This window comes from Protopterus annectens, chromosome 8.part0 (assembly GCF_019279795.1).
Source record: "Protopterus annectens isolate FY-2018-M chromosome 8.part0, PAN1.0, whole genome shotgun sequence".
NCBI lineage: Eukaryota > Metazoa > Chordata > Ceratodontiformes > Protopteridae > Protopterus > Protopterus annectens.
Window position 1 is genome coordinate 377,711,333 of NC_056741.1, and position 16,456 is coordinate 377,727,788.

Below are 16,456 nucleotides of genomic sequence, written 5' to 3' on the forward strand. Positions count from 1 at the left end.
AAAAAAACTACTAATTTAGTCACACTAAAGGACTGGGGGAAGGGAAGGGGCCGAAGGCCTACAAGTTAAGGGAAGAAAAAGAAGGGAATATAGACCCGAAAAAACAGGGGTCGATTTATCTAAATATTAAACTAAAAAGGTTATGGTATGAAACAATAGGGGGTTAAGAAATACCTATTATGGTAAAAACTCTGACTAACCTGCCTGAGCCGGTAGAAAAGCACCTCGTCAGCTATAGCGGCAAACGAGATCTGAGTAGTTACTGCCTAGCATTGTGGGATATAGGGGAGCCTCGAGCCGGTGGAATTAGCTCTCGAGCTTTTAGTACTGACCGAGTCGGAGCCGAGGATCGGCTCCGAACCCATCCAGCAAGAATGAAGGCGAGATGGACAACTTAACATTGACCTGTATCTACAAGACCTGGCAAGTAGAAATGATGACAACCAGGAAAGCATTTTCCAAAACAGCTTCAATGTCACACAGCAGAAGAATCAAACACTTGACAAGTAAATCATGAATTTCATACCTCAAAAATGGGAGGGAGGTGGTTCTTTAAAGATGAGCAAAGGTGCAGAGTCCCCTTAATAAACTGCTTGACCAGCTAGTACTCATCCATAATCCAGTATTTTATAAGGTCATTGTGGGGAGATGCAGCAGACAAATGTACACAGATTGTGAAATAAGCAGGTCCAAACCATACAGGTTTACCAGTAAATTATTTAACTGGTGAGATACTGCTGCAAACAAATGGACAATCTTTTTAACTTATAGTGTATGTGGTTTGGGGTTAAAGACTTCCTGGTAGCTTCAACTGCACAGCACCTATGGAATGATGTTTAGTCCCTGCTCCATAAGTGACCACTTTCATTAAAATGCCTGGCTGACCGAAGTCTGCATATTTCTGCAAGTTCAGCTTGATTACAGAGTCCCCCAAAGACACTAATATCCTCCAAGAGGGTTGTCGCAAACCAGTTGTTGCCACAGCCATGGCCTAAAACTGAATACCAAAAAATGTATAACAGTATTTTTTGTAAAGTTGGCCTCCCCTGGGAATTACCACAAAGACAACACACCCCTAAGAGTAGACCCTAGTGACTAGGTAACATGTAGATCTTGGCCTTTGACAACCATGTGACTACTACTGTAAAGAAATCATCCTATACTGCACAACTCATTAGCAAGAGCATGGCATCCAGTTCCACAAATGTCATTATCCTGCTGTACTGAGCTGTCATTAGACCAATCTTAGAGCACAATGCTCCTTTCAGTATGTACCTTACCAGGAAAACCCAATGACTGGAATGCTCACAAAGGTTCCTTACAAAAAGGATACCTGGCACAAAACACACGAAATATGCAGACCATCTCAAAGCCTTATGCTTTATACACAGTTTTTTTACAGACTACTGAGAGGTAATCTATGTCTGGCTTACAAGGCATCATCCAGTACTTAGGAACTTACTTCACATCAACATTATCTAGCAGAATTAAAAATACCTGATCTAAGGACCTAAACATCACCTGTAACACAAAGGTTTGTCTCCAAAACTGCCTCTGCTTTGGAACAAGCTTCCCATCCATGTGAAGTAGAGTTGTCCTTCACCCTCTTCAAATGTAACCCAACCAATGGATAGGAAATCAAAAATTTACCCCTGGACTATCACCTATCACCCCATTGGACAGAGGCAGTTTGCATCTGGGTAATCTTTCATTTTATATGGGAATACATTGCTAGACTTAAAACGTTCTCTTGGGTGCCATTATTCTAGTAATCACCAATGAACCTATGGGGAGGATGGGAAAGAACTAACCTAGTACACTAGGTCAGGAGATACATGAATAGATGTGCAAAACAGATCTAGTTCATTGACAACATGCAGGAATGTGAAAACCAGAAAAATATTTGGTACAAAAATTATTTAAATAGAGAAAAACAAATGCTACCTTACCTCCTGCAGACTTCAGTGTTAGAAGTATCGTCATCACTACTGCCAACCCACCAAAAACAACTACCAACAAAAGAAGTCCCTTGAACCACAAACTTTTCCATGGTACTAGAAAAGAAAAACAAATAATTATGCAGTGCATATGACATTCCACAACTTAAAATTAAAGGTAAGATGCTGTTTCACATTGTACAGCAAGATAAATTATACAGCTAAGAGAATAAGTCTGTGCAGCTATATAGTAAAATTAAAGTAAACCAAACAAGATACTGTGGACATATGAGCAAGGACCAAATCTGTAGTTAAGACTTGATAATCTGCATGCCTTCTACACAAGAGGAAAACATGACACTTACAAAGGAAATGAAGATAATAATGAAGGAGCAGGTGTAACTACAGGACTGTACAGGACGTCAACATACTGTTCATTTGTGGGAGCTGCCTTAATTGTAAGTAATATATGTCCCAAAATAAAACAACGGTACACTGTAATAGTCGCAAGGATAAAAAAGTCAACAACCAAACAATTCAATCACAGAAAAATGCCCAGCCAGGAAGTGGCTGAAATTAGCTCGGAGGTAAACTAAAAACATATATTTCTTATGCCCAGGTGGGGTACCATCTAGCAACTTTATACTATGATACAGAGACACTGGAAATAAAGATTAAAAGCCACAGCCACATTGAAACATGAGAAATGCGTACATCTCTGAGGAGCAGTCACTCAGACAAGGCAGGGATTAAAATATAAAAAAGTATTAAAAAAAACATAGTTAAGTGCGGTGCTAATAGTTGGAGCAAATAAAACAGAAAGGGGAAACTCATGGAGTTCTAAGAATCAGAAGAAAAAGCAATATGTAAAATGATGCTTTAATTGGCACATGGGCATGCAGTAAAATACATAATAACTACAACGGTGAAACTGTAAGTTGACAAATGATAGACAGAAAAAGAAAAAAAATCCCAGGTGAAATAAGAAAGCCATTAATGCCAACGGTATGGTTTTAAATAGAGTATAAGACTAATGCCAAGAAAATGTATAATAAAAAAAATCAGTGCGTGGTTAGCATGATTCAAAACATGATTTAAAAATACTTTACCTTATCATTTCCTTAAAGCACAAAATTTATATCCAGAAGTAATTTCTTCCTCAAACAGTAATTCAGGTATTCCCCTTGAGTGCAGCTGTTTCACCATTGTTTACAAATGTCTTTAAGTGACTTGTTTTTATTCAGTTAATACTGAATTAAAGAACTACATGTAGTTTAACAAGGAAAAGACACTGCATACCAAGCTGGTTCGGTTAGATTCAGGTGTGTTTTTGGTGAGCTGTAGTATGGTCACATTTAATTTAAGTAAAAACTAAAGTGAACATGATTTGAACCTGCAGACTTGCATTTCATCAGTGGTGAAAATGCTAAAGGGACAGCTAGGAACAGAGGCAGCGATCCAGAGATCAGCTGTGGTTTTCTCTGGGAAAAGTAAGGGGTTTTGTGCAATAGACACACAAAGGAGAAGGGAATGCATGGCTGCTCTTCAGCCTGATTCAAGATGGCAGTGCAAGCTTTTCACTTCATACCCAGTTTCATGTTAAACTTCATACATGACATAAAAAGGGAGTGCAAGTTAGCTTGGCTAAAGTATCCCAACAAACAAGCTCCTGTTTTGCTTTTAGCAGCAGTATGCTAGTACTTGACAGACAAGTCTGAAAGTATGAATGCAGACGTTAGAGCAGGGTGTACGGATTTAACAGCAATGCATTCTGAAAGTGAAGAGTGCAGAGAATGGTGTGTAACTGAGAAGAAAATTAAACTGGAAGGTTCAGTCAAGTTAAGGAGATACAGCGACTACAGTGCAAAGTTGATTCCATGCAGATGCAGCTGGTGTATCAGGAAGTTGTGGCCAGAAGGGAAAATCTTTTAAGTCCTGTCTGTGAGGGAGGCAGAAGGGAAGGATCTTACTAACTTCCATAATAGCATAATTCAGTAGTCGTACCATGCAGGTTGTTGGAACATTCAAATCAATGGTGCTCATTACGTGAGGAAAGTATCCAGTATTGAGGGAAAACCTAGGCATTTGTTAATTAAATGATGTCACAGTTACAGACTGCAGGTCTGACTGATCATGCAAGCTGTACTGCAAAAAGGCATAGTGTTAGCTGGCTAAAGGCAAAGAGTGGTGGAGGGCTTTCCTAAGCCCATATGCCAGCAGTCAAATTCAACTTCTCCCAGTAGCAACGATTACAAGAGAAATGGTGTTACAGCTGATGATTCCAGTATCATTAAGGATTGCTTGGAAAGAAACCACTTATTAGGCTAAGTCCAAAGAAGAGGCAACTACGATATATGTTGATGTATTAGAGGTACAGAGGTGTTGTGGAGTGAAGGAGCCTACCAATAAATGTTATGGAATGTCAGCCAGAAGGGATTTTTTTTTAATTAAGAAGCAGTACAAGGATGTTGGGCTAGAAACAAAGGAAAATACAGATTGCAGGCCTGGCACACGACCTGTGCGACGTCCCCACGCTGGCCAGTAATCAAGGAGCCTGAATCCTCACCACTGACACTGGAGAGGGGCGTGCACTTGGAATACAAATGGATAAACTCAGTATTTCCAGATGCAGCTCTCTGCAACAAATACAATTTACCTTAAGAGCATACAGGGAACATACATGCCCCAGGGTCTGGAATGCTCTACATGTGTTTCCCTCTGGGTCCCCAATAGGACTCCCTGCTGGTACAGCTGTAGGGTTAGGTCCTCAACTGAGTGTCCAAGCCAACTCTTCCAGCACCCTCTCTGTGAACCCAGTGCCTTGTGTCCCTGCCCAAAGTAGCTGACACACACAATGACTGAGATTTAATTTTCACACACACACACACACACACACACACAGACACACGGGAAAGGCTGGCACAGATTACCTGCTCTACCAACATTGCCCAGACTATAGGGTAGATTCACTACCATCAGTCAGTTACTATAAGGCTCTTAAAAGGGTATCCAATTATGCTGAGTGAAGTTAATATTAATACAAATTGTAATGTTGATAAGCATAGAACGTACGCTGGTACCTAATAGCACAAAATCCAAAGACGTAAAATCACCAGCAAATAAGTAGTACAATCTTCATGAAAGTATCCACAACGCCAAGTGAAAATGTATAAAAAACAGATCCTTTAATTCACAAGTAAGCGCTTTCACCCGTAGGCTTCTTCAGACTTATACACATCTTAACATACTTGCAGTATTAAATATCCCTCCTTACGTTCCTATTGGTCAACGATTCAACCATAGAAATAACTCCAATACAATAAAGCGCTAATCCCATGATTAATAAAAAGCATATATTACACTGTATTAAAATAATGCATAACTAACAAGGGTACAAGTAACATTCTAACCCATACTAAAACATCTTTTAAAAAGCATATATATAAAATGTAAAATACAATATAATGTAAGTTTATATATAAATACAGTCATATTTATTAAAACAATACTGATAACTTGTCATTCATGTAAGGCACATATAGGTGTAAGCATGAAAATACTAAAATGTAAACACAAACCTACACATAAAATCCTATCTAATGCTTGGGTTTATTAAGCCTTCTCCTTCTTAAAAAGGGTTTTACTTGGACCTTATCGTTTAGACCAGGTGGTTGATCAGCCCTACATCTGATTATCCACTTCATTTCACATTCTAGAGTGTAATTAATTATATCACTCCCTCTTGTATTAACTTCAATTTTTTGTAATACGCTAAATTTAAAAGTATGTGCAGAACCCAAATCCATATTATGTTTGGCCAGAGCATTAAACTCCGAGCCTATTCTAATGTGATAGGCATGTTCCCTGATACGTTCTTTCAGGAACCTATTGGTTTTCCCAATATAGAACGCAGGGCATGCTATACATCTGGCCAGGTATATAATGTTCTTACTATTACAGTTGGTATCTGTATTGAAATGAAATGATTGTTTAGTAATAGGATGAATAAAGTCTACTTTTTGTTCGATGTACATACATTGGTTACATTTACCACAAGGTGTGGTGTTAGTTTCACATCTATTCATCCCTTTCATAGTCAGAGCATTTTTGGGTCTACAAAGCAACCTTCTGAGGTTAGGTTGATTCTTAAACAGTACATTAGGCCTTGGACCTACAACCTTACTAATTTCATTATCCAAAAGGAGAATATCCCAGTGTTTTGTCATAAGTTGTTTCAGATGCACAGCATCCTTCGTAAAAAACATGGGAGCCCTAAGGTCCAATGGTGAAGGCAATGAACCAATATCAGATAAACCTAAGGGTTCTGAGAAGTAAGGTTTTGCTTTGGTGTTCCTTGAATTAGTAACTTCAAATGTTGTCTGTTCAAACATTTCTTCTTTATAACCCCTTTGGACGAATTTAGCTCTCAGGTCATCCAATTCCCTAATGTAACCTTCCTCAGTTGGATTCAATCTGGATGCCCTCATTATTTGTCCTTTCATGACGTTGTTAAAAACATGTTTAGGGTGCATACTGTGCCTATGAAGTATGGTATTTCTATGGCACAATTTCCTATGTACAGAGGTGTTAAGCAATCCATTACCAAGTCTAAAGATGTTCACGTCTAAATATGATATCTCATCCACTGAATAATTTAAAGTAAACTTCAAAAAACTAGTGGAGGTGTTCAAACTTTCAACAAACTTCAAAAGTGTGTTAACGTCACTCAGCCAAATAAAAAAGAGGTCATCCACAAACCTGCGATATAAACCTACATGTTCTTTGAACAAACCTAACCTAAAGAGGAAATTTTCCTCCCAGTGGGCCATCACCAGGTTGGCGTAGCTATTGGCACACAAAGTGCCCATAGCTACGCCATCCTTTTGCAAAAATATTTCCTCTCCGAACATAAAAACATTAGTCAGCAAAACTGTTTCTAAGAAAAGTGCTAACAAATCAATTTTCTCAGGGGTATAGTCAGAATGGAGGTGTAAGTAATCCTGTATACACTGTACCCCTAGATCATTGGGGATGACAGTGAATAAACTAACAACATCTAGTGTTACTAAAACATAATGTAACTTATCATCCAACTGACTGGTATAAGCGTATAAATCAAGTAAAAATTGTTTGCTATCTCTTAGGATAATAGGGTTAGCATCCACGAGGGGTCTAAGATGAAATTCACTAGATGTTGTTAGTTTATTCACTGTCATCCCCAATGATCTAGGGGTACAGTGTATACAGGATTACTTACGCCTCCATTCTGACTATACCCCTGAGAAAATTGATTTGTTAGCACTTTTCTTAAACAGTTTTGCTGACTAATGTTTTTATGTTCGGAGAGGAAATATTTTTGCAAAAGGATGGCGTAGCTATGGGCACTTCGTGTGCCAATAGCTACGCCAACCTGGTGATGGCCCACTGGGAGGAAAATTTCCTCTTTAGGTTAGGTTTGTTCAAAGAACATGTAGGTTTATATCGCAGGTTTGTGGATGACCTCTTTTTTATTTGGCTGAGTGACGTTAATACACTTTTGAAGTTTGTTGAAAGTTTGAACACCTCCACTAGTTTTTTGAAGTTTACTTTAAATTATTCAGTGGATGAGATATCATATTTAGACGTTAACATCTTTAGACTTGGTAATGGATTGCTTAACACCTCTGTACATAGGAAATTGTGCCATAGAAATACCATACTTCATAGGCACAGTATGCACCCTAAACATGTTTTTAACAACGTCATGAAAGGACAAATAATGAGGGCATCCAGATTGAATCCAACTGAGGAAGGTTACATTAGGGAATTGGATGACCTGAGAGCTAAATTCGTCCAAAGGGGTTATAAGGAAGAAATGTTTGAACAGACAACATTTGAAGTTACTAATTTAAGGAACACCAAAGCAAAACCTTACTTCTCAGAACCCTTAGGTTTATTTGATATTGGTTCATTACCTTCACCATTGGACCATAGGGCTCCCATGTTTTCTACGAAGGATGTTGTGCATCTGAAACAACTTATGACAAAACATTGGGATATTCTCCTTTTGGATAATGAAATTAGTAAGGTTGTAGGTTCAAGGCCTAATGTACTGTTTAAGAATCAACCTAACCTCAGAAGGTTGCTTTGTAGTCCCAAAAATGCTTTGACTATGAAAGGGATGAATAGATATGAAACTAACACCACACCTTGTGGTAAATGTAACCAATGTATGTACATCGAACAAAAAGTAGACTTTATTCATCCTATTACTAAACAATCATTTCATTTCAATACAGATACCAACTGTAATAGTAAGAATATTATATACCTGTTTAGATGTATAGCATGCCCTGCGTTCTATATTGGGAAAACCAATAGGTTCCTGAAAGAACGTATCAGGGAGCATGTCTATCACATTAGAATAGGCTCGGAGTTTAATGCTCTGGCCAAACATAATATGGATTTGGGTTCTGCACATACTTTTAAATTTAGCGTATTACAAAAAATTTAAGTTAATACAAGAGGGGGTGATATAATTAATTACACTCTAGAATGTGAAATGAAGTGGATAATCAGATGTAGGGCTGATCAACCACCTGGTCTAAACGATAAGGTCCAAGTAAAACCCTTTTTAAGAAGGAGAAGGCTTAATAAACCCAAGCATTAGATAGGATTGTATGTGTAGGTTTGTGTTTACATTTTAGTATTTTTATGCGTACACTTATATGTGCCTTACATGAATGACAAGTTATCAGTATTGTTTTAATAAATATGACTGTATTTATATATAAACTTACATTATATTGTATTTTACATTTTATATATATGCTTTTTAAAATATGTTTTAGTATGGGTTAGAATGTTACTTGTACCCTTGTTAGTTATTCATTATTTTAATACAGTGTAATATATGCTTTTTATTAATCATGGGATTAGCGCTTTATTGTACTGGAGTTCTTTCTATGGTTGAATGGTTGACCAATAGGAACGTAAGGAGGGATATTTAATACTGCAAGTATGTTAAGATGTGTATAAGTCTGAAGAAGCCTATGGGTGAAAGCGCTTACTTGTGAATTAAAGGATCTGTTTTTTATACATTCTCACTTGGCTTTGTGGATACTTTCATGAAGATTGTACTACTTATTTGCTGGTGATTTTACGTCTTTGGGTTTTGTGCTATTAGGTACCAGCGTACGTTCTATGCTTATCAGTTTCTTTTATTTTGTTGTTTCGCTGGTACCACGCTCTGTGGGCTGGTTGTGTGTGCTTTGGATTTTCTACAAATTGTAATGTTGCCCAAACCGCAAGGCTCTCAGGAGTGGCCAGAGTTATCACCAAATAAGTATGTGCAAATACACTCAAAGCTTACATACTTTCTAAAAAAGTACCAGTCAAAATGAAAAGTTGAAATATTTTTAGTAATAAATAATAAAAGAACAAGAAAATACTAAATAGATATTTACAGCAAACCACAGAGATCAAATCATAGGAAATATTGAAAATAATACTGATGGACTCAAACAAATAAAGAAAAACAATATCTAAACTAAGCTTCACTATATTCTTGACTGAATCTAGGAGAATTACTATTCTATAATAACTTACTTGATAGAGCAAGGCACAATGAAATACATGAGCAGTCCTTCTAGTCAGGTTCCCCAAAGAGAATACTCAATACTCGAAGATTACTCCCTGTAAAATATAATATCCAAGATGGCTGGCAGAATGACCTCATTTGGTTGCCTGACTCTAGGTTCTCACAGTATCCCCCTTTGAAGCTGAGACAGGAATTTAGCAAAGAAGGCTACAATACACATCTAAATGTTTATGGCAGTGCCTGTGGGTTTCCTCTCTTTTACGGAGATAATGAACAAAGGCTTCTTCCAGATCCACCGTCTCCGGTCCTATTCAGCACTGTGGGGTGCTGTTTTAATGGTTTAACAGCGCATTTACATTACCCTTATTCTTCTTAAAGTAAGCTAGCTGGTTAACCTTTGCTGTCCCATTATCCTCTATTAAAACATATACAATTAATTCAGTTACAATAATACATGCACATTTCTTTTCATTCCAGCAGGGTACACTGTTGATAAATTTAAACACAAACCTCACAAATACATTTTCAGCACAAGCATCTGTAGAAATCAGTTTGCTATAAAAATGACATAATTATTTACAAAATTCCAGCTAGCTATGCTAGCACCAATCATACATCCACTACCCTGCTTCTCCTGCCATAGATGGCAGTACCGCCTACTGTCACACCTCTCTTCCCCTTTGAAGACTCAAGGTAGTTTTTCAAGTGATCCTTAAGAAACATGTTTGACAGAAATAAGCCCATCTAGGAATATGTTACCTCATTCCCTGTCTTGACAGCCCAACTGACTTGGCATTGCTGACCCCACTACAGTGTTGTACAGTAAACTCTCAGTTAACCAGCACCCATGGGGATTGGTAGATGCCAGATAACTGTAGTTTCTGCTTGCTTGAGAGTTGTTATTAAAAATAGGCCTGACTAATACTGTACCCTATACTACTTGTTTGGTTTGACTTGTTCTTAGGTTGGGGAGAGAGGGAATTTACTCCTGTCTTCCTTTTTAAAACTCTAAACCTATAAAAAACATAAGGTATGTTTCTACCGGGGCAAAGTGCAACATATGAAAATTGTACTGTATTTCTTTGATTTTTTTTTTTTGGTTGCTTGAGTTCAGGTTAACTAAGAGTTTACTGCACTGTCATGTCATATGACTGCAATCCTAAGCTCCATCTTAATAACTTGGCATTCTGACTGGCTCTATGCAGCCATGTTAAGGGATTGTGGTCTGTAACTGTTGTGAATTTCCTTCCATTCAGATAAGGCTGAAGTTTTTGTAGTGCCCACACTATAATTAGACATTCTTTTTCTACAGCTCCATAGCATTCCTCCCTGGATTGGAGTCCATGGCTGAGATACACCACTGCTCTTCGCCTTCTGACAAACCTGGCTAAGTACAGTCATAGGTTCATAGGTTTATACTAGGCTATCTGCCCTAAGGCATTTATAAGCCTAGCCCAAATTTTTGTGGCTTACGCCACCCCTTATATGAAAAAATACTGTGCCCATTAGTTTGTTGTGCCTCTGTCCAGCAGTGACACAGAGATGATTCCCGGGGTAAACCTACGATCTCCCATCCACAGGTCAAGATTTCTCTTGAACAGAGCCAGCGAGGTGCTCTGCCTCACATGGACCGGGATTTTATTCCACAGCATAGGGAGTCTCTGAGTGATAAATCTATCCCTGTAGCACGTCCTATTTATGTCCGTGCTAAGGTTTAAGTCGCTTGCTCTAGTGGTTTTGGTGGATTTGGATTTTTTGAGGTGGAGCATGTCCATTAATTCCGGGTTGGACATGGCCTTGTATGTCAGGCACATGTCACCTTTGAGCAGACGGTATGCGACTGAATAGAGCTGGAGTTTCTTCAATCTGGCAGCATATGACAGATTTTGGAGTCCCTTTATCCTTTTGGTGAGGAACTTTTGGGGTCTCTCCAATTGCTGCAGATGTCGGGTGAGATACATCCCGAATGGGGCATTGTACTCGATCATTGGTCTGATAAGTGAAGAGTACAGGGGAACAATGACCTCACTAGATCTGGATGTGAATCCCTTCATGATCATGTTGGCAATGTAGAAGGTCTTTCTAACCACTTTAGCAACGTGAGTGTCAAAAGAAAGGCCACTGTCAACCTGGGTCCCCAGGTCCCTGATAACCTCTTCTGTGCTTAGTGGATTGCCACCTATATGGTAGCTTGGGGTCCATCCACCTGCACAACAACTTATTTGGTGTAATCTGGACTGGCTAACACAGGGGGTCCTCCCAAAGTGCCTTCAAGCATCTGGAATGCCTGCTGACATGCTGGGGTCCACACTAACTTATCTGGCCTGTTTTTCCTTATCAGGTCTGTGAGGGGAGCAGCTACTGTACTATAATTGGGAACAAACTTTCTATAGTACTCCACTGTCCCTAAGAATGCCCTTGCCTGCTTTTTGGTAACAGGAGCAGGCTACACTTGAATGGCTTCCATTTTGGCAGGTTCTGACCTGATCTTACCACTTCCCACTCTATGTCCCAGGTAGGATTTCTCTGCCATACCCACCTGACACTTAGTAGGCTTAATGGTCAACCCTGCCTTTTGCGGTTCACCCAGCACCTCCCTGACATGTTGAAACTGCTTTTGCCAGGAATGGCTGTAGATGACAATGTCATCCAGGTCAGCAAGGGCATAATCTCCTGCTAGGACACATAATCTCCTGCTCCTGCTAGGATACAATCTACCAGCCTCTGGAAAGTCGCTGTGCTATTTTTCATCCCAAAGGACATCTTCATCAACTTATACAAGCCCATGGTGGTATCACAAAGGCTGACGTCTCTCTAGCGCTGGGAGTCAAGGGCAACTGCCAGTAACCCTTGGTCAGATCAAAAGTGGTCAGATACTTAGCCCACCCAGCTTCTCTAAGGTTTCATCTGAGCATAAGGTGGGCATCTGACTCTGTGTGACTATTTAGTCTTCTGTAGTCCACACAGAATCTGGTGCTGCCATCCTTTGGTACCAGTACCACTAGAGAGATTGTACAGTTGTGTACACTTGCCATAAATGTAGATGTTTGAGTATATTCACTGTTGCAGTCATCACCTGTGGGTTATCTCTGCTGTGGTAGCCCTCGGCCAGCCCGAATACCAGAGTCAATGTTTTGCTGTGTCGGCTGCTGTCATTTGTTGACTGACGTCAGGTGGTCAGTGCTACAAAGCAAGGCAGCCGACTCCATTACATCAGTTTTTCTTGCCCTAAGTCAGAAGCCCAAGGAAATATGGTGAAGTGGTCCTGGTGGCTAAAAGCCACCATAAGAAGCTTATGTCTCCCTAAGGAAAGAGGATATAAGGGGAAGGACAGGGGGAACCAGGACTGCAACAGTGAATACACAAGAACATCTGCATTCATGTTAAGTGTACACAACTGTACTATGTTCTACATGTTTCACTGTTGCAGTCATCACCTGTGGGAGGATTCCCAAAGCTGAGGAGAGGGGTGGAAGGATTAGTTAGAGACCTAGGCATGGGTAAGCATGCCCTGCAGACCTGCAGAGGCAAACCCTGCCCTAACCTTAGAGGAAAAAGGTAGGTGGTACTGCTTTGTAAAGGTATGGACAGAGTTTCAGGTGGCAGATTCCAAGATGTCCCTGGTGGGAACTCCTCTGAAGAATGCTGTGGAAGTGGAGGCTGCCCTAGCGGAATGGGTTCGAATAGACTTAGGGGGTGGTTTCCCATGTAATCTGTAGCAGAAATGGATACAGTGTGATATCCCTTTGGAAATGGTTTGCTTGGAAATGGGCTACTCCTTTGCCCCTGGAGGCAAAGCTGACAAGAAGTTGGTCTGTTTTCCTGAATGGTTTAGTATGGTCCAGGTAGTATCTGAGCTATCTGTGCATGTCTAGTGAGTGCAGAATTACTTCCCCTTGTTTTGACGGTTAGGGAAGAAGGTAGGTAGATGTACAGCCTGGTTGAGAGTCGCATTAAATACCACCATGGGCATAAAAGAGGGGGTAGTCCTCAGAGAGATCATGTCTGCATGGAAAATGATGAAGGGCTCAAGGGCCATCAGTGCATGAAGTTCTGAAACCCTTCTGGATGAAAGGAATAGCTAGTAGGAAAGCAGTCTTCCAGGAGAGATATTTCAGTTCTGCTGAAGCAGCAGGTTCGAAGGGTGGTAAGGTTAGTTTTTCCAAAACATAATTCGGGTCCCAGGCTGGCGTGGGTGGCCTTCTGGAAAGTCTGATATTAGAAGCCCCTCTGAAAAATTGTTTAATCAATGGATGTGAGAACAGGGGTTGGTCTATATCGAAATGAGCTGAAATGGCTGAGGTGTGGATTTTAATAGACGAGAGGGAGAGGCCACTACTGAGTAACTCTGCTATACAGTCCAGGATAAGAGGGATGGAAGGTTGTGAGGAACTGCCCCCTCTGGACTGGCTTCCGGAGCAGAATCTTTTCCATTCCCCTGCGCAAGATTTTTTTGGTGCTGAGCCTTCTGGGCTCTGTGATAATATCTAGGACCTGTCTGCTTAACAGGGGCCCCTTGTTTGCTTTTAGAGTATTAGCCATGCTGACAGTTTGAGAGTCTGCAAGTCTGGGTGCAGCATTCCCCCCTCCCACCTGACTCAAGAGGTCTGAGGTCAGGTGAAGCTACCTGGGAGGCTGTGATGTCAGGCTGCGCAGTAAGGGGTACCAATGCTGTCTGGGCCAATCTGTTGCAATGCGGATTGCCTTTGGTCTCTCCTCCCTTATCTTGATCAGTACCTTGGGAATAAGAGGCAGAGGATGGAATGTATACACAAATAAGGGAGTTCCAGGGGAAGGTCAAGCAATCCACCTTCCACGCCAGGTGGTGACACTCTCTGGTATAGAATATTTTTAGCTGGTGGTTGAGGTGCAAAGCAAAAAGATCCACCTCTGGAGTTCCCCACTCCTGAGTGACTTGCAAAAAGATTCTTCTGAGGAGTTGCCATTTGTGGGGGTCCAGTACGTTTCTGCTTAAGTGGTCTGCCAGGGTGTTGTTGACTCCTGGGTAGGTATTGGGCTATTAGGTGTAATCCCATGGAGGAGGCTGTCAGCCAGAGGTTCATGGCTAGCCTGCACAGAGGGTAAGATTGGGTCCCTCCCTGCTTGTTGATGTACCACATTACTGTGGTGTTGTCTGTTTTGATAAGGAGAACCCCTGGCCTGAGATGGGGTTTGAAGGATGTCAGAGCCTTTCGTATTGTCATCATTTCCTTCTGGTTGATGTGTAAGGGAAGGTGCTGAGCATCCCAAAGACCTTGGGTGCACCTGCCTGCTAGGTGAGCACCCCAAGCAATGTCTGAGGCGTCGGTGGTGATGGTCGGCTCGGTAGGGCGGAGAATGAAGGGGTGACCCTTGTTCTTGGCACAGGCCCCTGCCCACCAAAGAAACTCGGCCCTTATACAGGGGATCAGAGGGAGAGAGGTCTCTAGAGGCTGAGAATGCTGACACCAAACATTCTTTAGATACCACTGAAGTTTTGTCATGTGAAGCCTAGCCAGAGGAATTAGAAGGATGCAAGATGCCATGTACCCCAAGGCTTGCAGGAACTTCCTCGCCCTGGGGTGACTTCTGGAAGCCAGCTGGCTAAAGTAGAGAGGCAGGAAGCTCTGCTTTTCTGGGGATAGGAAGGCCATTTGGGATGCTGTGTCCAGCAGTGCTCCCAAGAAAATGATCCTCCTGGAGGGTGTTTCCTTCAATTTCTTCTAGTTGATGGTGAACCCTAAGGAAGTTAGGAGGATTCTGACAAAAAGGAGGTCCTGGAGCAGCTTTTCTTTGCACTGTGCCTGAAGGAGGCAGTCGTCCAGATAAGGGTAAATCTGTATATTTCTCTGTCTGCAAAATGCTACGGCCAGGGCTAAGCAGTTGGTTAATACCCTGGGAGCAGTAGATAAGCCAAAGGGTAGCACAGAAAAGTGAAACTGTTGTAAGCCTGCTCTGAAGAGCAGGAATTTCCTGCAGGATTCCCTTATGGGGATGTGGAGGTAGGCATCTTTTATCAAGGGTCACTAATCAGGCATTTTGGTCAGCATAGGCAGCAGCTGCTGCAAAGTTAGCATTTTGAATTTGGGGGCCACCAGGGAGGTGTTCAGAATGGATTGATCCAGGATGGGGCGCCAAGTGCCCTCTTTTCTGGGAACAAGGAATAGTCTTGAATAAAAGCTTTTGCCTGTTTGATCTGCAGGAACAGGTTCTACTACCCCCTGGGATATGACAGCTTGGACTTGTTTCAATGCCTTTGCCCACTGATGTGGAGATAAGTCCGGGTACCCTCTTGGAATTGGGAGTTCGTTGAAAGAGAATTTATATCCCTTAAAAATGATCTTTAAGACCCATTGGTCCTTTGTTACAGAAAGCCAATTTTCTTTGCAGAGGGAGAGCATTCCTCCCAGCTTTTGGTGAATGAAAGGAAGGTAGTGGGAGTCATTCAGAGTTTTTGCCATAGAAGGATGGCTTACAACTCCCTGCCTTTGGGGTGGAAGTGGTCCACTGTTTGGTTCTCTGGTGTCCCTGCAGGGCTTAACTTGTCCCTTGTCTGCTAGGTCCAGGAAAGGACCAGTGCTTAGAGGGAAATTTCCTGCTGAACCTAGGAGGTGGAACCTCCATCTTTTTAAGCACCTCTTCTGCTTTTACTCCAAACAAGCAGTCCTTATCCAAGGGTGCCTCAATTAATTTAGACTTGACATGATCAGGGAGAGGTTGTTCCTTAAACCATGCATGTCTCCTAATGATAGATCCTGGCATTGCTGCCCTACCTGAGGCTTCTGTGGCATCATATCCACAGTGCAATGAGTATTTGGCCACTTGGCAAGTAGAGTGCAGTAAATCTGCTAACTCTTTCGAATTGGCACAGTCAGAAAGGTAGAAATCTTTTGCTTTAATAGTTCCAAAGTGTGTTGTTGATATTTTAACATATGGAACTAACAGTTGAGTGCTCAGATAG

General features: G+C 41.2%; 1 protein-coding gene across 2 annotated transcripts in view; it reads right to left on the reverse strand.

Annotated features, from left to right (window-relative positions):
- Positions 1-16,456, reverse strand: part of LOC122808815 (C-type lectin domain family 2 member B-like) — a 1,263,928-nt gene that overhangs the window by 928,164 nt on the left and 319,308 nt on the right. For both annotated transcript variants that reach the window (XM_044079877.1, XM_044079876.1), the window contains exon 2: positions 1,950-2,054. In XM_044079877.1, the coding sequence (XP_043935812.1) occupies positions 1,950-1,983 (34 nt within the window). In that variant the 5' untranslated portion in view covers positions 1,984-2,054. The remainder of the gene's footprint in view (positions 1-1,949; positions 2,055-16,456) is intronic.